Source organism: Pelmatolapia mariae, linkage group LG14 (genome assembly GCF_036321145.2).
Source record: "Pelmatolapia mariae isolate MD_Pm_ZW linkage group LG14, Pm_UMD_F_2, whole genome shotgun sequence".
Lineage (NCBI taxonomy): Eukaryota > Metazoa > Chordata > Actinopteri > Cichliformes > Cichlidae > Pelmatolapia > Pelmatolapia mariae.
Genome location: NC_086239.1, coordinates 6062169 through 6089984, shown reverse-complemented (window position 1 = coordinate 6089984; position 27816 = coordinate 6062169). Strand labels below are relative to the sequence as shown.

The 27816-nt window shown below is 40.9% G+C and overlaps 4 protein-coding genes across 6 annotated transcripts in view; 1 reads left to right on the top strand and 3 right to left on the bottom strand.

The window, feature by feature from the left end:
* lrrc75a (leucine rich repeat containing 75A) overlaps nt 1–2878 on the bottom strand; it is a 63034-nt gene extending 60156 nt beyond the window's left edge. Inside the window, exon 1 of the mRNA XM_063493569.1 lies at nt 1910–2878. Within this exon, the coding sequence (XP_063349639.1) occupies nt 1910–2161 (252 nt within the window). The 5' untranslated portion in view covers nt 2162–2878. The remainder of the gene's footprint in view (nt 1–1909) is intronic.
* A 1217-nt stretch (nt 2879–4095) lies between these two features.
* poldip2 (polymerase (DNA-directed), delta interacting protein 2) lies at nt 4096–14853 on the bottom strand. 2 transcript variants are annotated; one of them, XM_063493858.1, is made up of 11 exons: nt 14650–14853; nt 9515–9596; nt 8476–8573; nt 8273–8372; nt 7971–8046; nt 7472–7579; nt 6985–7121; nt 6746–6772; nt 6531–6656; nt 5750–5829; nt 4096–5657 (listed from the first exon to the last, which is right to left on the bottom strand). In XM_063493858.1, the coding sequence occupies exons 1-11, from the start codon at nt 14832–14834 to the stop codon at nt 5543–5545; spliced, it is 1134 nt and encodes a 377-aa protein (XP_063349928.1). In that variant the 5' UTR covers nt 14835–14853; the 3' UTR covers nt 4096–5542. The 2 variants fall into 2 exon arrangements, with proteins under 2 accessions (XP_063349928.1, XP_063349929.1); XM_063493859.1 differs by having other exon boundaries at nt 9515–9590.
* A 540-nt stretch (nt 14854–15393) lies between these two features.
* Nucleotides 15394–19559, top strand: tmem199 (transmembrane protein 199). The gene is made up of 6 exons (XM_063493291.1): nt 15394–15779; nt 15921–15994; nt 16216–16305; nt 18717–18759; nt 18836–18948; nt 19040–19559. The coding sequence occupies exons 1-6, from the start codon at nt 15596–15598 to the stop codon at nt 19133–19135; spliced, it is 600 nt and encodes a 199-aa protein (XP_063349361.1). The 5' UTR covers nt 15394–15595; the 3' UTR covers nt 19136–19559.
* A 3126-nt stretch (nt 19560–22685) lies between these two features.
* sebox (SEBOX homeobox) lies at nt 22686–25816 on the bottom strand. Of its 2 annotated transcripts, XM_065471947.1 has the most exons (4): nt 25719–25816; nt 25588–25648; nt 24845–25050; nt 22686–23522 (listed from the first exon to the last, which is right to left on the bottom strand). In XM_065471947.1, exons 3-4 carry the CDS (start codon nt 24992–24994, stop codon nt 22827–22829), a joined length of 846 nt encoding a protein of 281 aa, XP_065328019.1. In that variant the 5' UTR covers nt 24995–25050; nt 25588–25648; nt 25719–25816; the 3' UTR covers nt 22686–22826. The 2 variants fall into 2 exon arrangements, with proteins under 2 accessions (XP_065328019.1, XP_063349861.1); XM_063493791.1 differs by having other exon boundaries at nt 25588–25802.
* Between the last annotated feature and the right edge of the window lie 2000 nt (nt 25817–27816).

Below are 27816 nucleotides of genomic sequence, written 5' to 3'. Positions count from 1 at the left end.
CTCTGTCATGCAGAGAAGAAGCCATATGTGAACATGATTCAGAAACACTGCTGTCTTCTCTGACCCAAAACTCATTTAAAATGGACTGAAAGTAGAAAACTGCTCTGTGATCAGATCAATCCAAATCTAAAATTCTTTGTGGGAAACATGCAGGACTGCAGCCCTTGAGGCCTGCAGCCCTTGAGGCCTGGAGTTGGACAACCCTGGTATACACAGGTTTTAGAGCAGGGGTCCCCAACTCCAGGCCTCGAGGGCCGGTGTCCTGCAGGTTTTAGATCTCACCCTGGGTCAACACACCTGAATCAAATGATTAGTTGATTACCAGGCCTCTGGAGAGCTTCAAGACATGTTGAGGAGGTAATTTAGCCATTTAAATCAGCTGTTTTGGCTCAAGGACACTTAAAACCTGCATAAGGCCTGGAGTTCCCCCACCCCTGTTTTAGAGCAACACATCCCAATGATGTATTTTTCAGGGAAGGCCTTCATATTTCAGCAACACAAAGTTAAACTCCATACTGAAGCTATTATAACAGCATGGCTTTGTAGTAGAAGAGTGCGAGTACCTACCACCAGCTGAAAAATCTGGAGCATCATGAAAAGAAAATAATGATAAAGAAGATCCAAGTAGCTACAATCCTCTGTCAGACAAGAATCGGACATTCCAAAAAGTCCAGCAGCTTAAAAGCACCAAATTTAAAACGAACTTAGTTCTTCTCTTCAAAATGGCTCACTTTCTCAGGTCAAACATTTGATGTTTTCTGAGTTCGAATGTGAATGAAACATGAGTTTATGAGATCTGTAAATCTCTTGTCTCTCTGTTATTGTACGCCGTTTACATTACAATATGAGGCACCTAAAGGTGAATGTTGTGATTTGCTGCTATATAAACAAAATTTATTTGAAATCAAATTGAATCTGTGCAAGTTATTAAAATTTCACTGGCATTCCAGTCTTACGTGAACAGGTTTCTTTCTATACTGATGCTTCTTTAGGCTACAGCTACCAGTTTTTTTCCATTATCTAATTAACTGGTACAAAAGGAGAAACCTGTCACCCTATGGCAGATGGGATAAGTGACAGTGAGTTGGATAAGTGGAAGAAAATGGGTGGAAGTTAGTGTCTTACAGTGATGCATGTGGAAAAATAGCCTTTGTGTTAACATTTGCTTATCACCGCCATCTGCCACCAGTGCATAGAGCTTTGATCAGTAAATAGTAACAGAACAATTCTGATGAAAATCTCCAAAGTCCAAACAGTAATCTGGGGAAGCTGTGTGTCTATAAGCCTCAGGTGCTGCTCCCTGAGTTTGAGTCACGAGGGGATAAACTATAAACACTGCCAGTGTATGGGCTCTGTGAAGTGTGTCAAAATCAGTTTCTTCTCTCACTGTCTTCATCTGCTCTTTTTAGTTTCCTTACTGTCACAGTAATAAACACACAGATTGTTTCTCAGAATTTTACCCCTGTCACCCTCAGACCCTTCCCTTCTCTGCCGCTCTCCACATCATCCCATTCAACTGGTGGCATTTTCTTTCTCCTGCTTCCCTTTTGTTTCTCACCACACCAGATTCTCCCAGCCTGTTGTTAGGCTTTTTCTTCTCTCTGTATCAACAGCAGCATCCAGACTGAGAGAGGTTGTAAATCACAGCACTCTCTCCACTCTGTACCCATGCAGCAGAGTCAGGCACTGCCAGGCATACTTGCAGGGAGGACGTCAATTCATCAGGCATGCAGGAAGTCAGTCTCTGAATGGCTTCAGTCAGTGAGCATCAGTGGTCAGTCTGAGCCTGGCTTCTCTTTCAGCATCACTGTTGACATTAACTTAAGGTAATACAGCACGACAGGAAAGAACAGAGGAAGTGTGCAGAAAGAAAAAGCATCATTCACACAGCAACAGACTGAGCGGCTACCTGTCGGAGCGTCTTCAGCATCTCTGTGGCCTCGTCCTGCTTGCCCTGTTTGGCCATCAGCATCATCTCCTGGATCATGCCGATGCGGCGCTGGTAGGGTGGCGGTGGCGTCCCGCTACGGCTCAGCCTGTCCCCTGACTTCAGCATGAGGGAGGCTAAGATGTCTCCCCGCTCCTTGGTGGGTGTCCGCTTCCAACTGTGCTGAGGACTGGCTCCTGCAGGCTCCTGGCCTTTAGCCTGCTTGGCACCCATGGTGCTGCCTCTTAATGTGAACTGTGGCAACAAAGAGATTGGTCCCACAGAGCAGTCATGCAGCGGCAGCTTTGATTCCCGTGTCAGACACCTGACAAACGTCAGCAGCTCATCACGTCTCTGTGAAATGTGGAAAGTGTGCCTGCTCCCAGAGTACAGCACAACACTGCAGATACGCTGAGAAGGAGCGCTGGTAGTTTTGTGCTGTTACTCACAGGAGCTGGAGATCATGTAGGGAACAGGTCTTTGGATGCTGCCTGCAGCATGGCCGCAGAGCGCGGACTCAGCAGAGTCAGGCTGCCGGGAAACCCAAGCAGTGAGTCTGCCTCAGCGACAGCCTCCTATCCCGGACCCAACTTCAGCACCAAATATTTACCCTCTCCTCCTCCTCCCGAGCTGTCCTCTAGAACACAGCGCTCTGTCCTGGAGCAGAGGAGGAGCAGCGGGCGGAGGATCGCTGCTGCATGAAGCAGGGCATGGCAGTGTTTACGTCTGCGGTGCTCCTCGTTCTGCCCTGTCCCTCCTCGGCCGCTGGAAGTCCCGCTGTACCTGCAACAAAAGCAGCGCTGGTCCTCCTCCCGGCCTCACTCTCCATCATTCGCAGGCAGGAAGCAGAAGTCGCATCCGCGCCTCGTCCTGCTGTGTGCAGGCTGCGGCTCAGCGGGCTTTGACAGAAGGGGCCGGACTGAGGTGTCCACTCCCCGGGACCGAATTATGTATCGCACCCTCTGTTCGAGTGCACGGGGGCGCGCAGCGAGTGCACGTGACCGCGCAGCGAGTGCACGTGACCGCAAGTCCTCCTTCCTCCTGGCGGGGTGATGAGGAGAGGCAGGAGGAGGGCCGGGAGGGTAGGAGCACTGCCAAGTGTCTAGTTTCACGGCGCTGACGCTCCGTCTCCGCGGGGGAGGTTTTTCTACCAGAGTCCATTCAAAATGTGTCGGTTTGTAGCTGCACTGCTCACAGGCAGAAATGGACAGGGTGTATCTGTCGAGATGAGTCATGCATTTTAAACTGTAGTCTTCTAGGAAAATCGGCCAATAGTGGACCTTGATTTAAGCATTTTGTATCTAACAATTTTTTTACATTTATTTTTTGCGGAAATTGTCAACCACAACACCAACTTACAAGTTAATACCCGATTAGAGTAGATCTACTTTGTGCACTGCTCTGTGCAGTCACTTTTATTTAAATCACACCTAAAGGCGCTTTAAATTGTAAAATAAAGAGCCCACAGAAAAAACCCCAACAATCACTTGGCGACAGTGGGAAAGAAAAACTCCCTTGTAAGGGGAAGAAACCTCCGGTAGAACCAGGCTCAAGGCTGCACCTCCCTGAGCCCTGACACATAATTGGAGGGGTGCTCTTTTCTATACCCACACTCATCGTGGTGAACTACTGTCAGGTGTTCTTAGCATCACATTTTTCTGCCTGCATTTTTTTTTTAAACCTGTTGCTAGAAGTTTAAGTATCAGCCAAAATGATTTTCATATCAAAGCATTTTTTTTGAAAGTTTATATGGAATTACAAGTTTTTGTGAAATCTAGTTTTAATTGATTTTGTTTTTTTAGTTAGTTGGCATAAACTAAAACACATACATGAGTGTTTTCTCCAAAAAACAAATTGAAACAGCTGTCAGTTATTTATACTACCAGAGAAAGACCTGCACTGACATCTGGTGGCAGCTGTGTGGAACCATTACATCAATGTGGTTATATTTAGCATCCCTAATAATCCTAGTAAGGCCTTACTTTTCTTGAGCCAGCTAGTGACTCTCTCAAATAGCCCTAGAGATGGGTCGGTGACCCCCTGGCAACCACCGGTTACTAGGGACTCAGGTTTAAGCCAATTTTCCTGCCCACATACAGGAAACAATTACACAAGTCTGATAGCTTCACACAAGCTCAAACTCAGCGGAAAGTCTGAATATTGTTCAAAAGGTGTATTTATTTTGCTTTTAATTACATCGGTATTTACAGTAGTATTTCAACCATCAAATCACTTTATCAAAGCAAAAACAAGTTAGTTTCTTTCCTCATTTTACAACTTTTAGGCTCACAACTCTTTTACAAAGTCACAGTCAGCCCTGACGACACATCCACATGTGCACAGGATCAAGATGACGGTTTGGTTTTTGTAGGGCGCAGACGGCGGAGAGGAAGGCGGACATCTTGCACACAAAACTCATCTTCTGGTAACATCATCGCTGATGACTCCACAGAGAGCTGCTTCTGTTCACAGTCAGTGGGGACCTGACCTGCCTCCAGCAGGAGGAGGGTTCACTTCTGGCTATCGACACAAAGTCTTAGCCTTGTGACTTTTAGTTTTACTTAACAACACTGAACGAAAGTGGATGCATTTCAGAGTGTCTGAAGCACATTTAGAAATCAGATCTCCAAAAATCTACATCAATAACACACCATTAGTTATAGGCATTTTTCCAATCACTGACACCTAAATTATCACACAAGTGAAGAATTCTAGAGTTTGGTACCCAAATTCTTCATCTGGAAATGTTTATGGCAGTTTTTATTTTTATTATTATGATCATCATCATCATCCCCCCCCCCCCCCGGCAGAAACAGCAGCATAAGAACAAATCTGGGTCAGGTTTAACGTTTTTCCTTTATGACTCGATTTTTGGTGTCCTGGGGAAGTTTTAGCCAACAGCAAATTAATACATGCAAAGCAGACAGCCCACTCTGCACCAACTCAAGATAGTAACTGCTGACCACTTCTAAACTACCAAATACTGCTATGCTGCCATTTTTGACTTTCTGTACTTTAGATTTATAGAGATGTGGTTTCATTTTTGACATTTCAGGGTGAGATATTTTTTAAAATTGGTAATTGACTTCCAGTTTGCTTCATTGTTGTGACACAGTAAATCTTATGTACTTTTACACTAACAGGCCCAAACTTTGACACGTTCTCTGTCTCTTTAAGTGTCTAAAAAACCCAAAACAAAAACAATTGGGGGAGAACAAAAAAGGGTTCAGGACAAGAGTACTGTATCATGTATAAAAATAAACTGGTCAATATTTCAGCTACTGCATGTCAGAACCAGCCCAGCTCGGCAGCATTAATTCATCTCCCAAACTCTCAGCTCTCTTCCACTTCACTGTGCAGATCTCCTCCAGTGCACAGGCTTGCAGATTGATTTTCCAGCCTAAATGAATTTACTGGTGGGGGGGGCAGAAAATGGGCAAGGTGGGCCTGCATTTAGATAATCTAGAAACTGCTAATAATTTCCCCTTTGCTTAGCTTTCCTGATGCTAGACTCAGGTTGAAGGCTGAAGCAATGTTACAAGTCAGGGGCAACTCTAGATAATGACACAAGCAGGACTGGCAGCGTATCCCGGGCTTGAGGGTGGTAGCACACACTTAAAATGTGTAGCCAGCAGGGGGCGCTTTGTCATCCTTGTTGCTCTCCAGGGAGAAGGGAGGAATGCGGACGTCAAAGTGGGAACCATCAGTTCTTTCGATGCGAAACGTTCCCCTAAAACAACAATAATAAAAACACTAAGTGAGAAAAGCTGAAGATACTTTGGATTTTATAGCATGTGAAGAAAGAGGTAGATGTAGACTCACCACATATGACCACTTGGGGCTTGTAGAGACACGTGGCTGCTGTATTGGAAGGCTGGCTGTTCTTTAGACAACACCGGCTCCTGTTAGGTAAGTACAAAAAGCTGAGCATTTCTAAACAAACGCGACAGTCTCCTCCTCACAGCCAGGACGACAGTCTGTTCATTCAACTCTGGAATCAGATCAATATACTAACAGACAAGCGGAGCCAAGGCATCTGTATCATATCAGAACTGGGGGCTTGAAAAGATTCATCATTCATACTCTGGTGTTGAGGCCTTTGCAGCAGTCATGCATGTTTATTTTTAATATGATATGTAATATGCAATGTAATGATACGTAATGAAAGAATACATTAAAAAAAAATACATCTCAGATGTCCTTTAAGTGGACTATGTTTGGTTAAAGGACCCCCCCAAAAACACTTCTTATGAAGCATGAGATCAGAATTCTATAATCCATGTAAGTGGTGTTCACATTAACCCTGGGTGTCTGAAGTCCCACAATAACCCACATCTCAACAGGATTGTTTATTAAACCACAAATGAGAATTACATACCTCAGTGTCAAAAACAAGTAATATAATATAATATAATATAATATATGACATGCATGCATATATGGTGTGTAATATTACTAATGTAATAGTATTATCTTAGGGGGTAGCTGCTCTTGATTGTGTGTCATTGCTAATCGTGTCTGTCGTTCTGTGGCCGGCTGCGTTTGTCTAACTCCACATCTCGTTGCTGTCTGTGGTTCTGCTCGTGTTTGTAAGCATGCTCACCCTGCCTACAACACCTCGTCCTCGGACCGTCTCCAGAGTTCCTGATAGGCTGAAGATCCTCCAGTGTCTCTCTCTCAGCTGAACCACCTCGTTGCCCAAGTTCTCCAGACGGATACAGTAGCGCCACTGCAGGAAGACAACACAAACAGATTTGAGCTGTTTATTTCTGTGTTTCACTGTCTTTAATTTACATGATAAAATATAAAACTACTCACCCAATAAACATGAGAGTTCTGGGCCTCCTAAGGACAACAAAGAATTAACCTTAGATTTCAAGCAAACTACAGAGGAGCATTTAAGCCTACAAATTAAAAAGAAACAGGCTGTAAGCCAACATCTTGCCAAGCACACCTAATAACACCAATGAAATGTGTTTGAGCTGTGAGGTGGTGGGGCTCAGGCTGTGCTGCAATAACAAATAATATACAAGTAATATCCGTAAAGATCCAGCTACCCTCATTCCCATGTAGAAGGGGATGACAGTGACTCTGATGTTCTCAGTTGTCTCTCTGTGGACATCTGAGAGCTCCAGCCAGGGGTGGTTCTTCTCTTGCCATGCTTTAAGGGTGTCTCTGGCTGTGAATGGAGGAGCTACAGACAAAAACAAAAAACAGTCACATTAAAAATAGTCTGCTTCTTAGGCATTCTAGGTGGGTCTTATAAGGATCGGAACCAAAGGCATAAACTTTAACATTACAAAACTTGCCACTCAAGCACCCAATCCTGCAGAAATTACCACCACCTTTATTCATGAACTGCCAAGAGGATCGTCATGTTTACAAGATAATGTATTAGTACTTTAAAACCAATATGTAGGTCTGTCACAACTTTATGAAACAACAATGCTATGGAAGGAAACATGTCAACTACATCTGTTAGATATAGAAGAAACCTGGTGGACTTATACACAACCACAGAGCTGAAAAAAGATCTGCGTTTACTTTTTGAAGGGTTGTACATGAGGAAGCGCTCAAACAGCTCATGCTGGATGGGGACCTGCTCTGTGGAGTTATAAGGCAGAATGTCTTCATGGCTCACATAGTCCAGACCTGAAGAGGAAAGCCAGAAACAGAACCATCATAACTACCATTATCAAAAATGCTCTTTTCACAGAATTCAATATTTGAACATTTTGAGTCAATTACGTAATTTCCTCAGCACTGATAAAATAACACCAGCTGCTTTTTTTGCCCTTTTCTCTCTGACAGCAGGTTGGATGTGACTGTGTAAAAATAAGGTGTGCTCTATTCTGGCCAGACTCAAATTTAATGCTTAAAGTATGACCGCCAGTTTCTAATGCCAACTGTAAGACCCCAAGATAGACATCACCAGCTATCTCCCGTCTTTTATTATGACAAAAGCCTCCATAAGAAATAAATGAAAAACAATCAGAATGTGAGTCAGATGTATGAGTGAGTGGCTCCTGACCAGTGTGCATACCTGGGATGGCGTACAGAGCCCTGCTGTCATCGTGGTTGGCCAGAAACGTCACTGCCTCCGTCTGGGACCTCTGAGACTGTCACAGCGCACAGACCAACAGTTACATACCTGCAGACCTCAACACTAATAAACACCTACAGTTTGAGTCCACCACACTAGCAGTGGAGGGTTTGTCACCTAGCAACATTTCCACCCACTGCACTGCCTGAGATCACACAGACTGTGTCCACAATTGAGCTCAAGACAGTGGTTGATGCTCTGAATAACTACCTGATCTCAGTACAAGCACAAATTATACTTACTATATGAGGGCAGTCCCTGGTGTCAATGAGGACTTGGTAGTAAGTGTGAGTCTTCCCCTTCACCTCCTTGGAGCCGTGGGCCCCTGGGGGCTCAGGTTTGCTGCAGGAAGAAGCACTACAAATTCAGTACAAACACACAAAACAACCACGCAGAGGCCCAGAAAGTCAAGCTGAGATGGGCATTTTAGCCCAGACCACCCTACCTGTCAGACATGGGAGGGGTGATGTCTCGATCATAGAGGCGGGCGTGCCATGGAAACAAGACGATGCCTCTGTAGCCAAACACGCTGTGGAGAAACAGCTAGGGGAGAGCCCGACAACAACAACGAGATAAGGCTTTCAGAAATTATACATGTAGGACGCTCAATACACACAATGTTGTATGGGATTACAGTCACTAGAAGAGATGATGCAAACAGGTTATATGGACAACACTGAGTTACATAAACTGTTTCATAGTCTAAAAGGCCTGTTCTCTCTCACTCACTGTTCTGGCGTCGTTCATCATGTATAACTATAGATAAAGGTATGGGCAGTAATGCTGAACACTGGGGCAGAGCTGTTTCTATCCTCTCCACACTGTTGCTTTGTTCTGCACTACTTAAGATCCACCATACAGTGCCAGAGTAGGGAATTAAAGTCTGACCACTAAAGTAATAAGATTAAAGAACAAAGAAAGAAAGTCATGCAAGGGAGAAAAACAAAAAAAACAAAACAAAACAAACAAAAAAAAACCACACACAAAAAAGAACCCTAACACACACACACACACACACACACACACACACACACACGTAGAAAAAAGAAAGTTACAGGCTAGTCAAAGGGCATTTCTTATTCATCTTTGGGAGTTATGTTAACTAAGTAGTTCCACACGCAGCCTCCCTGGGCAGGCTTCTAAAGTATATTCTGCCCCCAATTTTAACATTTTTTTTGTAATATTCTCATATGGAACTTATTTTTTTGGTCCAGAGCCTCTTCCCACTCTCAAACTCCAAGTGCACTGCTTTGGAGGTCTGCTGTGACCTGCAGCTGGCAGAGAACTGCTTCATGAGCCACTAGCCCAAACTCACCAAGGCTACAGAGTAATCTAACTCTGTAACACTGTAATGGTCCGTGTGCAGTAGAAGGGCCTATGAAATTTATGTTAGTCATCTGTCTAATACAAGAGAAGGAACATGAGCTAAACCAGATCATCAAACCAGCTTCGGTATAAGCATGAAGAAATTGTGAAGGTCTTACCTGTCCTGTTTCATATTTGCCGTGCTGCTTCACAGCCTCAAACACTCCCACAGTCTCCAGAATCTTCCCTTCAGGCCTGTTCCTGCCAAAAACAGGCAACATCATTACACTCTGAACTCTGTGTGGGTCTGCATGCTGCACAAAAATTGAACCAACAAAACATCATGTATGGGACAGCACACCGGGTTGGGAAATTCCAGAGATGCAACGACAGCAATTTGGAATTTGCCATCCTATGGAAAAATCTGCATTAAGCCCTATAGGAAGACAGGTCCTGCAGACTCTCTTCAGCCCTGATCTCAATCACAGTTTGATAATATTGTTAACACTTGACCGTTGAGGTGTTTTGTTCAAATACAGTTGGACTCAAACTCCATGCCCCCATCATTATTTCAGAACAAAACAAACAATACGTGTTGGCACTGATAACAACAGCTGGTCACTTCATATAAATAACACTCTTATTCTGTGCTTCCTGCAAAGCTAATCTTCACAACAGAAATGAAGAGCAGGGATTAATGAGGTGGCTATACGGACGGGGCGAGACAAGAATAATCACAAGGTAAGCTGCTTTTATTAGAAATATGGTTACAAAACAACGAACATGCAGATTCTGAATGAATACCTCTGGGTAAGATCGGGAGGACAATACTGTACTCAGTTCTGATGGGTGACCATCTCAACTTTTCTTGAAAGACAAACCAAGTTCAGATGCAATCCAGGCAGAAATGTCAATCATGATGAGAGAGGGCTGAAAATTGAGTCAACGTGGAAGTGCCAAAAACTGCAGGGGGCATAATGGCCACTCAGTGCTAAAATGCCAGTTTACCAGATAAATCTGTCTTGAGATGGAGATGGTAAACTATATTGTGAAAGAGTTTTCTGAGTGCAGATCTTTTTGAAAAAAAAAAAAAAAGGAACTAACTGCAATACAAACCTGCAAAACTGTAACCACTTGGTGACAATGTTTTATCAAAACAGGTTAGGGTTGTTGTCCCACTAATAAGAAACAAGAGAATGCAGTATTTGCCCTGAGGTCAGGGTGGTGCAGTCTCTGTGCTGCTGGGATAGCCTCCAGCCCAAAGACTTTAGAATATGGATGAACACTCTAAAGACAACTGGCCTAAGTTACTCTTTAACCCCTCTGGGCTCCTCTTCACTTTCTACTTGTGCAGCAATCTGAGACAAGTCGATACACTGTCCACAGATAATCACCAATCTAAATTTAGCCACACTGCTACAAACTCTGGACCCAGCCTCAGCCAACAGCTAGCCCTTGTCAACAACACGCCTTGCCAAGAAGAACAGAAACTATCCATGTCACTATCCATCCATTTGGGTGGGGGATTTGTGCCATTGAGCAGTCAACATATCACAGAAAAGCTTGGTAAAAATATAAAAATATCAGTATGTCATCAGATATCATTACACAAGGAAAAGGTTGCATAAACAAATCTTAACGATACAAGAGTGTGCTGATTCACCGCTGCTATTCCAACCAGCGTGTGGGCACTCACCCACCTGTCCACCCACCTTTACTCTCTCTCACAGAACAGATAATTCAAGCACACTCTGCCTCTCTTTCTGTCCACACCTGCAATCTTTGGGCTTTCACTGGTGACCATTGAGGATGTGAAACCAAAGCTGAGAAACCAATAATGAGCTAACCATTTCACTGTCCACACAACTAATTAATAAACATTTACAATATCTAGAAAAAGACTGAAAGCCAGAGCTACAGTACAATAAAAGCATGAGCAGTAAGCAAAGTTAAAATCTTCACTACTCCTTGGGAGCTTTACTACAGATCTTTTCTTACAGTAGGTTGTGTTTCATCTTCCTCCTTCAGCTGACACAGCTGTACTTTCTTGTCTGCTGGCTCTCTTTTCTATTGTCGCCATTGCGGCTCTGTTCCTTGTGTCATATCAGCACTTCCCAGTTTACAGAGCAGTTCCATTATAAACTTGAACTACAGATACATACTGAGCCAGTTAATCTGAAACTTTAATTTTGCTGTTGCTTCTACTAGAGATGACACGTTAACCTGTTTAACATCAACTTCACTGGCACTCCTGTTTACACACGTCCTTTCAGCATTTTTTTCCTGAGCACAAACAATGTCAGTTCATATATATTTATATTTTTAACCAGCTAGTCCATGCCTGGATTCCTTCCAAGCACACATCTCTGAATCCTGCCTGTGTTTGCTACTGAGTCTTCCTGATACATCCCAGTCTTGCAGAGACAGGGAAAGATTGCAGAGTGCTTGGATGTCAGCTCACGGCTCTTCTCGCCAGTCTTACTGTACATTAGATCACTGAAGTCATGTATAAATTTACAATATTATACAAGCTTTACAGTTAATACTTGCAAGCCTGTACTGAATTTCAGGGCCTGATAATGACCCGGGGAATTATATGCTCAATTTTAAAATTAAGAATAACTAGATGAAGTGTTAATGTTAAAGAAATACTGCTTTTGTGGTCGCTGCAATGCTGTTGGTGGTTAATACTACTCCATTTTTAGTTTCAGTATATAATATTTGGTACAAGCCTGTCAGCAGTAAGACAATTAACTTCATTTACACCAAGGTAACTCTCCCATTACCAGGTCTGACTGTATTAGATCAGTCCACCAATCATAAACGATTAAGTTGGGTTGATTTAAGCCCTAAATAACAGGAGAGGCAAATATTAACACACGAAACGGAGATACTGACAGGGAGCCAACAGGTGTCTAAATGATGTTAATAAGACAGTGCTTCAAACTGCAGCCTGTGCAGCACCAAATGTTTTAAGGGTCTCTCAGTTGTTCTCTTCTCTAAAATGACAGTGCCAGCATTAATAATAAGGAAATAATACAAACACTGTCAGGATAACGCACATATTGCTGAATAACTTTTCAATGCCTATATTTGTGCTACTAAATTCTTTTAAAACTGCCAAACCACTGAAGAAGAATCTTCCCAAATGTTTACTGTGTGGTTAAACATGTACTGAATTGACGCCATAGGTTGGAAGCAGTAACAACATCAAGTGCTGCTCAACTAATGCTGGCAAGCTACTTAACAGCCAACATCTGTGCTTTCTTCATTTCTTGTTGGTAAATCCTCCTCTTTCAGATGGACCCTAAAGTAGGGCTGGGCAATATGAGGAAAATCTAAAATCACAATTTTTTTTTGGCTACATCACGATATATACACCGTGATATGTTTAACCTCCAAAATCCATATAGTGCCTAAAACTGCACTGGTATATGCATTCAAATCGACCATTCAATATTCTTTTTTCCCCTACTTTGAATACAAAAAACCTGAATGAAATGAAAGGTTTTATTTCAACTACTTTTTAACCATTAGCTCTACACAGAGATTTTTCACAAATGACTCTACAGTCACAGTAAGTCTCTCTGTGGTCAACACTAGACCTTTAACAAAAGATGATAGCAACAAAAAAGGACATCAAGTAATAATTCACGAGACAATATAAAACAACCGAAATGAAAAGGGTGCTTTTTATGCTTGTAACGTATAAAATCTGTACAATAAAAAATGTGATGACCTCAAAGTACAGAAACAAAAGTCTAGATAGTGACTACAAAAACGACTGACCAAGAACAGTCACAGGAAATCACAGCTGGTTTATTTAACATTTTATTTGCAGTGTTTTCCTATCTGGTAAAATATAAACACGCATGTTCAGTGCAGTGCGCCAGGTAGAAAAGAAGGGGGAGATTAAAGATGCATTTGCAGCGTGTGGGAGAAAAAAAAAAACATTTCAGCGAATTACATGCAGAAAGCTTAATATTGCTATTGCAATTGATACCCAATGGTTACAATAAAGACATTTCAACTATTGTACGTGGAAAAACTCGAGATACCCATGGGTCGCCACAGCAGATCATCTGCCTCCATCTCACCATATCCCAGCATTCTCCTCTGTCACACCATGTTCTCTTTCACTCACTACATCCATGAATCTTTTATGTGTTATTCAACTTTTCTTCCTGCCTGGCAGCTCCATATTCAATGTGCTTTAGCCAATTAATCAGCTTTCTCTCTCTTATGCACATGTTCAAACATCTCAGCCTCACCTTTCTAGCTTTGCCTCCAACCTGCTCAAACTGAGCTGTGCCCCTGAGGTCTTCATCCTGGTCACTCCCAATGAAAATCTTACCATCTTCAGCTCTGCCAAATGTGTTTATGTTAGTGCTACCATCTCCAAACTATACATCACAGCAGGTCTCGGTCACTACCATGTAATCCTTCCCCTTTTTTTGGACAGCTGGACCCATGTACTTTAAAACATCTCCCTTTACTACCTCTGCTGCCTGCATCACTCTTACACCTGCCTCCTGCTTATTCACACACATGCATTCTGTCTTGCTTCTATTAACTTTCATGTCTCTTCTCTCCAGAGCATACCTCCACCTCTCCAGGCTCTCTACCACCTGCTCCCTACTCTCACTACAGATCACACCTCGCTTTCTAATGTTGTCTGCAAACATGGCACGGAGACTCCTGCCTGACCTCAACTGTCAGCCTGTCATCATCACTGCAAATAAGAAGCCCAGATCTGATCTCAGTTGTAAATCCCACCTTTTACTCCAACCACACACCTCAGCACTGTGTGGCTGCCCTCATACATGTTCTGCACCACCCTCCTATACTTCTGACACTCCTGACTTCCTCATGCAGTACCACAGTTCCTCTCTTAGCACCCTATCACGTCTTCTCCGATCCACAAAGACACAGTGAAGTTCCTTATGAACTTCTCTATACTTCTCCATCAACACTCTTAAAGCAAACATCAAATCTGTAGTGCTCTGAAGCCACACTGCTGACCACCTCTCTTTATAACCTAACTTCAACAACTGCTTCACATATCTTCATGGTATGGCTCATCAGCTTTCTTCCTCTGTAGTTACAACAGCTCTGCACATCACCCTTGTTCTGAGTCCCAATTCATTTGCACATCGGACTCACTATGCAGGTATCATCTACCTACAGGCATCTGTCCACTTAATAGCAGCATGGCCAGTGTCTTTAACTAACGGTGCCATTTTGAAGAGCTCGTGCTTAGCTAAAGTCTTTAGCATGCTAGCTCTGGCATATGAGGACAGTTGAGGATTCTTACCGTGACGACATAAACCTCCTCTGCTGAACAGCGTCAGGCAGGCCGCAAGCTCGGCATAGTAACCGCGGTCTGTATGCCTCGAACCCGCAGCTGGTGTCAACGACACTCAGTATTCTGTGAGCATGCTTTTTGTTGTATTTACTGACACTACTCAACAACCCTCGACGTAATGCACTGGCCGCCATCTTTCCTACACTAGCACAGTCACACACGTATTATGTCGTGTGTCCTCCAGCGCTGAGAGCCAATCATAGCTGAGCTGCCTTCATGGAACGACTGTAATAACAGAACCAAACGCTTAATGTTCAGTAACCTTCTTTTAATTATTTTCGTTTACAAAAAATATGACATTCATTGTAGTCTGAAAATAAACGTTTAACACTCCTTTATTTTCATTCCACCATTTCATTGGTTAAAATGCTGATTGCGAACCGGTAGTTTGGGAGAATTTAGTGTTGGAAAGGTGTGTCCCATCAAAAGTACTGTTGCTTAAATATGTGTCAAAGCTTAGTAATGCAAAAACGGTAAGTTTTACGAGTTTATGATGAGTTCTTTAAGGCACCACAAGGTAAGGTGTCATGTAGTGAGAACCGTTTAAGTTAAAAATGAAACAAATCATTATTATAATCTTGGCGTATAAAAATTTTCACAATAATATATATATGACTGAGGTTTTATTTAAAAAAAAAGAAAGAAAAAAAACGTAAATTAAACGTCAGGAAGATGGTCACGTGAGCGATTACGTCAGCCTGTCACAAGACAAGCAATATGGCTGCGTACCAGGGTTTTTATTTGTTTTTAGTAGATGCTCGGTTTCGTTTTTAAACGGTACATTTCAGTAGATATAAAGTAAAGCCCGTGTTTATATTGAGGCCAGGTTTGACAGAAAACGTTATTTAAATAGCTGCTTCGAAAAAACTCGTTTAATTTTTGGTGCAATCGCATCATGGCTTCTGCATTTGTGGTGGGGGATACATTCAGAAATAAAGTGACACATTTACTGGGAAACTCGGAGTCAGCTCTTCCTCGAGCATTGAGAGAAGAGCTGGAGGAGGTTCTTGAAAAACCGGAACCAACAATCCTGCCATTCAGTACAGCGAGGAAGATCAAGAAATATCTTCAGGATAATGGTGAAAAAAAGAAAATACTGAATTATGTGTGTGTGTGTGTGTGTGTGTGTGTGTGTGTGTGTGTGTGTGCGCGCGTGTGTGTGTGTGTGAGTGAGTGTGTACAATTTCATAACATTTTATACCGTGGCTGCATTTATCCAGGGCATCCATTCTACCTGCATGAGTTGCTAGAGGATAGCTCGCTTCACCTGCCTGAAATCGTGAAGCCTCCTAGGGTAAGTAAATTCCTGCACGTTTTGTGATGTACACTCATGCGCATCAATTGCTGTTACACTGTATTCACATGTGAGTGATAGACCATAGATCTATAGATCTACTGCAGTGTTAACATGTAGTAATTTCTGCAACTTGGCCCCGTGTAATTAGAGTGTTTTCACAGGAGGCCCAGCCAGTGTAATGAGAAAAACTAAACTGTGACTTCTTCCTCTCACTTCAGAACCCTGAGCTGGTCGCCCGTCTTGAGAAGATTAAAGCTAAACTAGCCAATGAAGAATACAAAAGGATCACAAGAAATGTCAATGCTCAGGTACATTTTTTTGTTAATATTAAAAGCATCTTTGCCATTTCAGGGTCGATACACTGGAACGTATTGGGTGTGCTGTTGAAATGTTTGGGTGTTTTGTTTTGTTTTTCTCATGGTGAGGAGTACAAACCATCCTCGTCCATGCCAGTTCTTAAAAGGATGGGATGGTGATGTAATGCAAATAAGTTAGAACGTTTATGGATGGCTTCCAAGCTTGAGGTTCATAATGTACATCTGAAGAAGTCCATTTTCTCACTTAACGACATGAAAAAAAAAATGCCAGAACAGAATATTTTGCAAATCTTATAGAAATTATATAGAAATTTGGGTGTCATATTTGACAGTTCAATGTCGCCAGAGAGTCACTCCAAACAACTGGTTCGGAACTGTTGTTATCATCTAAGAAACATGTCTAAACTCAGACTACTGGTGTCAAATGCAGAACTTAAGATGATTATTCATGTTTTTATTTCTTCTCATTTGAATTGTATTAACGGTCTTTTTACTTGTTTCAACAAATCAGCTTTGGATGGCCTTCAGACTTTACAGAATGCTGCAGCAAGACTTTTAACTGGCACTAAGAAGAGGTCACATATTACTCTAGTTTTGGCTTCTCTTCATTGGTTGCCAGTAAATTTTAGGTTTCATTTTAAAATTTTAGTTTTAACTTTTAGAGCTCTACATGGTGACGCTCCCCAGTATATCTCTGACCTGTTGAAACCTCATGCACCTTCCCAAGCACTTAGGTCTTCAGGTCAGAAGTTACTATTGGTCCACGTACTAGTTTCAAAACATGTGGGGATTGGGCTTTTCAGGCACCAAGGCTGTGGAATTCTCTTCCGTTGTCTTAACCCTGTGTAGAATCCATTGAGTCTTTTAAAAAGCAGCTGAAGACATTTCTATACAAACAAGCTTTTTTCATTGTTTTATATTATTATTTTATTTATATTTCTGTTTTTATTGTGAAGCACTTTGTGATTTTTCTCTATGAAAAGTGCTATATAAGTAAATTTTACTTACTTATAGCCCCTGCCTCACAACCCAGTGTATCCTGAGGCAACAGTAACTGCTGCTTGATCTGTGGCTTTTTGTCAGACTCAGACCGCGATGTTGTTTCTGTGTAGCCGTTTCCTTCATCGCCGGATATCAAAAATGGCGGTTTTGATTTTTGTGAAAAAGATGCTCTCATGACTCATCGAGTGGTGATTAGCTGATTGGTGTCATGCCGTGTGTTGGCATCACATTTTTGGATTTCTTCGGATTGCTTGGAACCCCGACAGAGTAACTACTAAAAAAAGTACCTGGTACCAGGGATTATCACCTAATGGAAAACCCTAAAAACCGAGTCCAATTGAGTGGAGCCCAGCCAAGTAGGTACTAGTGGAAAAGGGCTATTAGTGCCATTTAAAGATAACTGGGATGAAATTATGTTGGCATCTATGTGTGATACACTATACTGCCAAAAGTATTCAATCGTCTGACTTCATACACATGTAAACTTGAGTGACATTCTTTTCTTAATTCATTTTGTTGGTTCACCCTTTGCAGCTATATATAACAGCCTCAACACTTTTGTGAAAGCTTTCTACAAGGTTTAGGAGTGTGTTTCTGAGAATTTGTGACCATTCTTCCAGAATCAGATTTGTGACATCAGACACCGATGTTGGATGGGAAGGTTTGGCTCACAATCTTCACTTTCATTCATCCCAAAGGTGTCCTATCAGGTTGACATTAGGACTGTGCAGGCCAGTCAGGTTCTTCCACAGCAGACTTGCTCATCGCTCATTTTTACATTTTGCTATAAACTTCAAATATTGAATTGAATCCATGTCTTTATAGACTTTTTTTGTGCACTGGTGTGCAGTCATGATGGAACAGGAAGGGGCCATCCCCAAACTGTTCCCACAAAGGTGGGGGCATGAAAGTGTCTAAAATGTCTTGGTATGCTGAAGCTTTAACTCCTTCCTTTCACTGGAACTAAGAGGTCAAGCCCAACTCATGAAAAATATCCCCACATAATTCACTGAGCTCCTGACAGCAACCCATTCTTTCACAAATTATGAAGACGCAGTCTGCATGATTAGGTGCTTGATTTTATACACCTGTGGCCATGGACGTGATTGGAACACCTGAATTCAATGATTTGGTTGGGTGAGTGAATAATTTTGGCAGTATAGTGTATGTCCTGCCACCAGACTCCAGACTGCACTCCAGTGCTTGAGTACTGTGTATCTGCTCAATGTTTTAAGGGTCTTTTAAATTGTTCTCATTCATTCATTTAAAATGATGCATTTTTCCAAAGACAGAGAAAATGTGCACATTTTTTCCAAAGTGCTGATTTTGATTGTGGGGTTCACACACAAGTTATATTTTGAAAATATTTAACACTTTTCTTTTTTTGTTTGATTTTCCAGGAAATCAACCGCCATGGCGTGCTGTCAGATTTCGGACAGCAGGGTGAGTGTACTGTTGAGCATCTCATTATAGAGGCTGGATTGTGCATCCTAAGCTTATGTACCTTCTCTCCCTGCAGTGCGGTCAGTCAAAGCAGTTGTGGTCACCATATTCAACTTCCTGGTTACAATAGTTGCTGCTTTTGCTTGTTCCTACATGGGCAGTCAGTACTTGTTCACTGAGACTACGGCGGTAAGAGAAGCGGTCCTGCTGCTGTCCGTCCCGTATTTTGTGACGTTCTTGTTTTGCTTTACTGAAATTGTTTCCAACATTTGTTTTGCAGCGGGTGATCTCAGCGGTGATCGCCGCATCGGTAGTTGGGCTTGCTGAGCTGTATGTCCTGGTCCGGACCATGGAGGGAGACCTAGGGGAACCATAGCAGCTGTTACCTTTGGAATCAACACCTTGTAGGCAGGAGTCTGTAAGGCCTCTGGCAGCCACAGCCAAGCCCGTGGTTCAGAGCAGAACGCTCACTCTGAAACCTCTGTGAGCTTTCTTTCTTTCTTTCTTTCTTTCTTTCTTTCTTTCTTTTTGAATTGTTTCAGGAATTATTGATGAAAAAATAAAACGTCCTGAGAATTTCTAAATAGAAATGGTTCCAAGCCCCAAAGTATTTGTTCTTTGACATTCTGCATCCCTTTCTAGTGAAATCAAAATACTCAAAATACTTCGTATTTATTTCCCAGGTTTTTGTTTTTACTCTAAAACTACAGCGTAGTTTTTTCCTCTCTGCTGTGTAAAATGAATGATGAGGTTCTTTTCTGCTCTGAGATGTAATCATATTTCATAAATATGATTTTTATCAAATAAATCATCTAAAACAGTCCATTCATCTCAGATGTCCATTTGTGGATTTTCTGCCTGTTGCTGTTGGTAGATCACAACCAAAGGGGGGAGCCCAGGGAAGACAAAAGAGCAGCTTGAGGTGGCAACGGATGACAACCTTTAAAAAAAAAAAAAAAATCTTATGGGGGACATTTGGCACATGCACAATAAACAGTGAACTATAGCTTAATTTGCATCATGCAGTCCAGTAACAAATAACAATAAATGTCCCAAAGCGTTTTAAGAGGGCTGCCAAGTGGGGAGATTTGGATCTTGGACACCTGCACGCATTAAATGTGGTATTACCTTGATGAAAACATTGATACTCAAAGTTCTTAAAACCAGCACTGCTGCAATGTTGGAGGGGGCTATAGTCTATTTCACATGGTGTAGGCCAAATGGTATGCTTTAGACAAGTTGTCGGTACCATGAAGTCTTCGTTGCACTTACAACTTTTCAGATATATAACCACCTTTAGCTATTTATTATTTCATCTATGAAAACTTGGGCAGCACAAAAGTGATGTGACCCAACAGATGAGCATTGTCTCCTGACACTGAGAGAGTCATATTTTCCAGTACGTCAAAACCAGTCAACAAGGTTAATATATTTGGCAGATCCAGTGCATATACAGAGAAAACTCTAACCAACAATGACAAATGCAAGTTTTTATTTTTAAACAATCAAAAGAAGCTAGTATACAGACTCTGAGTCATTTTTCTTGTTGTTTTGCCACGAGGATGTCCTTGTGTTGACTTTTCTGGAAAAGTCACCATCTGTGGCCAGTAATAAAGGTCAGTCATAATGTTTACTGGACAGTTTCCACCTGACAGATGTGCTAATAATAATCTCCTGATCTGTGCTTACTGTATCTGGTTTGAAGTGAAATATCAAGCCGAACAACACGTAAACAACCGATTACTGTCCAGTACAGTAGCTGTGCTTTAAGATCATCATGCTGAGAACAATAACACCATGTATCCTACAACACAGAAGATCCTTTTTTACTGATCCCCTCTCCAGATACGGTTTCATAGTTCTGTAAATTATGACCGCCCCCCCCCATCAAGTCCTGTCATATCAGTGGAAGGATTAAAAGATGTGACTGCATCCTGGAATACCAAAAAAAAAAAGTCTCTTCCTAAGATCTGCGATTTGACACCAGGATTAAAGGTTTATTGAAAGATTATTTGGTATTAAAAATGATTATGATATGCAGAGATCTCTGTCCAGCTCTGGACGAACAGTGGGCACTCCCGTCTGTCATATTTGCCTCTGTATTATGCCTCTAATGTAATAGTTCAAAACTTAAATCCAGGTCAAATTACAGAGGCGGTAAGCTGATAGACCCAGAGCTCTGACTTTAATTTAGTTCTTATTTTGCTTTCATTTTTTCCCCTTCCCCTTAGTCCATGTAAACCCTGTGATACTTACAGCACAAAGAGATATGATAAAAATATATTTTGATTTAGAAAATAATTATTCCTGTCATGGTATCCTACCACAAGGAATCATTTTAATCTGGATGTTTTGAAAAATAATACTCTTGGGGTCACAGCATTAAACATGTCATGGTTCAGCAGGAGAACAGGAGCTGGCTTCCGTGAGGAGAAACCATACAGCAGTATCTCTCTGATGGAGAGATCTCTCAGATCTGACCATAGGTTATACAACTTCTGCTATTAATACATTTTCAAAATGTCATGAGCTTTGTGTATTTGGCTCTTTAAAAAAATGTTAATAAGAACAAAAGTCTCATTAAAAATGCCGATAGGACATCAACATACCCTGTGGGTAAAGGGCTAATTGTGTGATTCAAGTAGTTTTTTTGTTTGTTTTTTTTTTAGCTCTTGCGAGATTTGTTCTGTCAGATTGTGCTTGAAACTAAATACATTACAAAAGATACTGCTTTGGCTGATGACTTTATACTGTCTATGACATCACTGACAAAGATATGAAACAGTTAATAACAACTATCAGTTTCAAGTAGTTAGCCAAAAATAGCCCAAATAATAAAAAGTACAGATGCTAAAACTACCTGATAAATGTCTAGAAAAAGAATATAAGCTAAAAGCTATGGTGAGCTGCTAAAACTAATGGATAAATGTTAAAATCACTTAGTTGGAATTAGGTAACTATTAGCCAAAATACCCTAATAGCTAATTGTTAGAGAATTGATATTACCTAAAGCCATGCTGTCCCCTAAAAGTAATAGGTAACTGGTAAACATAGCTAGACTTAGCCCACTAACAGTTAAACACTAATAAATGGGTTGAATAAATGATTGCAAAAGTTGTTTAATAAGCAAAACTAGCAGATATGATATATTCACATTGCCTACTAACAGTAATGTATGAATATGAGCCAAACTGTTACTTGGTTAAATAAAACTGCATGATAAAGCATTAGCTGTAGCATATAATGGTTGAAAAGGATATAATAAGTGACTTGATTATAAAAACTTGACTTACTTAAAAACTGACACTTAAATTTAATAAAAAATACTGACAAAAAGTACATGTTACAAGTTTATGAGGCTTCAAGTTTGGGAACTACAGTGTTACAAACTAATGGGAACTTTTTCACTTTAACCTATGATGTTCGCTAAATATTATTTATTTTCAAAACTAGATAAAAAATTTGGGGTTTTTGGTAATATTAGTACTGTAAAGTAGTTCCAGCCTTGCAAGCTACAATATTAAAACACAACATACAGTTAACAATAATGAATAATAATAATTTCAATAAACTGATATTTTCTGCATATTTTGGTAATAATACCTTTGTATTGCTACTGAACAAAATAAACTACACAACTGAACAGTTATGTGAAAATATGATTTGTGGTTGTATTATTTGATTATACAAAAACATGAAACAAGCTTCATGTTACACTGTCATATGTGCTTACTTCCAGCTTCACAAAATGCAGTTTATACTATCAGAAATTTTTAAAAACTCACTTTAAAAAATTATTTTTAATTAATTTGTATTAGATTTTAAAAATAACAAATTATATTAAAATAAAAACAAGAACAATTGTTTTTAACAAGTAACAGTAAAATTCAAAACTGTGATCAGTTGCCTCAGTTTATTCCCTAAAATATACAAGACATAATTCAAAACATAAAATATACAACAGGACAAATCAGCATTGTAACAATTCTACTCTACTTCACAGTATTACAGCCTTGTCTGAAATTCATCAGCTGTGGTAAAACACAGGACAGATTTTGATACATTCATCAGAATTCAAGAAAATTGGTAACAATAGCAGCGTTATAGATCAGGTCTGAGATATATCCCATCGAGGTCTGTGGTCCCAGTTGTGGGTGATGATGGTGGTGGTGGTGCTGTCCCTGACCTTGAGAGATTTCCCAGAACATTGGCTGAGGGTGGGAAGGGACAACCTGGTCTACTGAGGCATGACCTCCAGTTCCAGTGCCTCCGCTGCACAGTGCCTGATGAGGTCCAGATGGAGCCAAGCTCCGGGACTTGAAGTTCCTGAAGGCCTGATAGGAGCATGTAGATGCAGCATGGTGAGGCTGCCTGGTGATGGACTGATGAAACGAACCAGGGATGAAACCAGTGAGTGAGGCTCCTAAGTGCTGTTGCTGCTGCCCGTGGTACTCCTCTTCCCAGAGACGAGACTCTGAGGGTTTGGAGCAGCTACGAGTGGACTGCTGATGGAGGGATGAGGAACATGGTGGCGATGACATGGGGTTACTGTGGATTTGCATCCAATCTGAGTAAATCTGCGGGACCTCCTCACAGGAGTGGTTCTGCTCTGGCCTGAACATGTCTGCCAGAGTGTTTGAATACGTGGAAGTCGCAGGGCCGGAGGAGGGATCCACAAAACCTCTAACTCCAAGGACAGACTTGGTGGACTTGGAGAGTCTACCGGTCTTAATACTTCTAGCTCTTCTGTTTTGGAACCACACCTGTGGGAAATGGCAATATTTATAATGAATTAGTCTTACATAGCCAATTTCAGTTTATGCATCCAAATTCTGCTCAGGGTACCATGTTCATCAAAACAAATACTGGGGTTAGATAGATTTTTTGGGTTGTAATTTTCTTGTCTTGGTAAATGGACTGATTCTTATATAAAGCTTTTTTTTACTCTACTTGAGCACTCAAAGCATCTTAAACAACATGCCACATTCAGCCATTCACACAAACACTTTTTGTGCACCTAAATGCTTTCTTTCTAATGTTCATAATCCAATAAAGCATTAGAACAACTTGGGATTAGTTCCTAATTTCCTTACATCCTCTCCACACTTTTACCCTCTTTTGTGACTCTGCATACAAGCTCTGCCAGATATTGCAACTAATAATGCTGAAGTATTTAACAGTATTAACAGTAAAGAGTAGAGTAAACTTTATAATGCTGTTTGACACGTTAGCTCCGGTCCTATGCTGGGGTAACATTGAGACTTTGCTAACATGTGACATGGTTAAGCTGTCTCCTGACTTTGATTGGAGTTTTCATGTGTGACAAAAACGTTTATCACACATAAACATTTACTCCATAAAGGAACACAGAACATGGACAGAAATATTTAGAAGGAAAGAAGGCAGATAGATGCTTGGTAAATATAAAAGAAAGAGAAAACGGGTATCACATCATCCTCTGCCTGTCTAAAACAGACTTAACTTCAGGTATGACTATCCTTATATGAGTCATATATATATAGTCTATATATAGTCATATGGGCTCATTTGTTATTATTTTAAGTTCTTTAATGATTTTGATCTTTAATTGAGAAAAAGAAGAACAGTATCATTTATAAAGAATAGCTACAAAATATGTACTGAAGATATTTTTTTTGCTGTAGTGGTCCCAATTATTGTCTCCGTGGTCTAAAGGAGACCTATTCTCTGTGGGTTCATCGTGACCAACAACAAATCAGTCAAGATAGTGTAAATTAAGTTAAAATAAGTAAATTGTTTCATTACAGCCACTTTAAATAGGCTAGGACAGGGGTGGGCAATCTCAGTCCACGAGGGCCGGTGTCCCTGCAGGTTTTAGATGTGTCCTCGAACCAACACAGCTGATTTTAATGGCTAAATTAGCTCCTCAACATGTCCTAAAGTTGTCCAGAGGCCTGGTAACGAACTAATCATGTGATTCAGGTGTGTTGACCCAAGGTGAGATCTAAAACCTGCAGGTACACCGGCCATCGTGGACTGAGATTGCCCACCCCTGGGCTAGGAGAACCTTGGAGTTTCAGACTGAACATCTGACCAGCAGCCTCACCTGTATCTTGCTCTCAGGCAGGTGTGTGTGCGCGGCCAGCCTTTCCCGCAGGGTGATGTCCGGGTAGGGGGTCACAGCGAAGGCCTGCTCCAGCTCAGACAGCTGGGCACGGCTGAAGATGGTCCTCTTCCTTTTCCTCTGACCCTCCATCAAACCGATGCCTCTGTCCGGCTCCGGAGAGGATACGGCACTCCCACTGCGGGCATCTTCCAATTACAATGCAAATATCAAGAAAAATGTCAAACAGTTGAAAAAATAATGGTCTATAATAAATAAATAAACAGCCTTTCAGAAAGGGAAATCTTGTTGTGGTGATGGAAAATATCACAACCCATAAACTTGTCAACATTTAGGTTCTTTTGTGTTTGACCGTGGATTGTAATAATAACTATTGTTATCATTATTATATTATAATAATAATTATTATTACACTTATTTATTAACAAGAAATTAAAGAACAAAAAAATTATTTTCGTAATTTAGAAATTATTTACTTTATAGAATACATTTTATTATAGCCTTGAACCTAGGAATATGTGTATCTCTTAAGAATTAAAAAAATTATAATAATAACTTTTAGATTTATTTTCTCGTCCATCTTTTTGTTTACTTTTATCCTATTAGATTATTTTATTGCAATATACATTATAATTCAACCATTCATTGAGTTTTGTTGAGAAAAGCTGATTCTATGAAGCAGCCGGTCAGAAAGTCAAAAGTCTTTTTTCCTCTCTGTGGCTCACCTTTTGAGTGCTCCTGTTCTCCGAATAATGCCTTGAAATCTGCCAGGTCTTTCTGCTGGTTCTGCTTGAGTAAAGAGAAGTCTGAGTCCATGAACAGAGCCATAACTCCACACACACACACACAAACACACCTCTGCAGCTTGCCGTCACCGATGCTGAGAGTTGAGGAGGAGTCAGGAGCTTCTTATACCGCGTTCAGATCAGATGGGACACCCAGCCCTCTGCATCCAGTAAATCTCCAATGACTCACTGACTTGTTTTCCTGCCTCTTTAAGTCCTCCGGACCTGCTCAGGCACCATTTATAGAGTCATTTTTATAGGTCCTGAGAGAAAATTTCAGAAATGAGCCTACATTTATTTATTTTTTTCCTCAAGCCAAATGTCATCATGATACAGATCATATATTTTTTAAAGTCCATCTTGCAGAAACATATATCTATATCATATATATATATATATATATATATATATATATATATATATATATATATATATATATATCTTAATATCGTACACAGGACATTAAATTATTCTGCATTTTTTCCAAGTAGGTCATTAGACTATTTAATCTGCTGCAGTCTTCTTTTTTTCCCCACCAAACAAAACATCTCATGTGATGTAAGATTATGACACTTGATAATCTTTGTGTTCTGCCACATCGTCCTTCTCAAGCTAACAGCTAATGTGATAAATGCCACCAGTAAACAGTGTGGCTGTACTTGCAGAGTACATCTGAACACTGAAATAAACTAGTGAGCACACACAGAAAATAAAGTACCTTATTGAACTAAAATATATCTCTGCCCTGAGACCTAGTGGAACTCAAATAGGTTTAATCTGTTTTTGCTCACTAAAAGCGCTCACCACCTGCAACAGTCACACTCCTCCAAAAATGCTGTTTATGTGGCTTATAAACAATGTTCCCTCTAAGCTGCGCACGTGCGCAATTGCGCACTGTTGGCACGGTCTCTGCGCAGAGAAAATCTGCGTTGCGCACACAAAAAAAAAAAATTCTAACCTGAATTGAAATTAAAGTAAATATGTGCCGACACCGGTGTTTTAGCTAGCAAAGCGGCGTGGCTGATGTGGAGTGAAGCCACGTTAATGACAACGTGTACAACCATTGGAGATGTGAGCAGGACAGACGGAACAATTGACAGAAAAAGTGTGGACTTTATACCAGTTTTTAAATTGTGTTGACAGGCCACGTAAAACCAGAGTTATGATAAAAATATATGCAATGTTTGGTTTTCTTCCTGAATACAATTTTTAGGTAAACAGCTGAAAAAACTTTGTTGTTTGCAAAACTGAGTTACTTTTTTGAAGAAGTAACTATATAATTAATTGCCCAACATTGGTCATTATATGCTGTGTTTTGCAGACAGAGAGTTACAGGACTCTCTCACAGACCACAGACTCATACTCATAATACAAGTCAGAGTTTTATTTTTTTTAAAAAAAGAAAAGAAAGAAAGTTGTGTTTTCAAAATTGGAGTTCAAGTTATTTTTACTTCCAATAGTGTTAAATGTAAATGTAAATGCTGTAATTTGATTAGTTTAATAAACCATGTAACTTGGATGGATTCGACGCTGGCGTGACCACAGTGCACACGTCTGCTGTTGCTCACAGTGGTCCAAGGGATCGCTCAGGGAGTTTGTGTGTCCGCTCAGACACATGAAAAATTAGAGGGAACATCGCTTATAAAGATAATGTATTATTATTACCGAAAAAAAAATTCTCAAGAGGCCTCCTGCAACTAGACACATGTTTGACATAAAATAACTCACCTGCTTCTTCAGATATCAGTGAGGCTGGTTCAGTGTCAGGTGTGTGGGTGTGAGGTGATATGAGTGGGACAGCTAAGCCTGAGCCAGAGGTTTGATCTGTTGGTTCTTGCAGCAAGCCGGCAGATATGTGATTTAGTATACATATGTACAGAAGGTCTGCCTGCACCAATTACTTGTTGACTAAAGTATAACAAACACATTTTTTTCTGTTAGAAATGAGGTAAGCTAGCTAACACTAGGAAAGTCAAGCAGTTTCTTTCATGTACAAGTATATTTCCACCTGCCTCTTTTCCTACCGCTCTAAAGCTCAGCGTCAGTTAGGAGCGCGTGCACCTGGACTAAACCAAATCATGAAATAAGGACGGGGGAGGTGGGGTCAGAGGCTGACTGGATTTACTCTTTGTTTCGAAAAACAAAACAAAACCAATATTAGGAAACAAA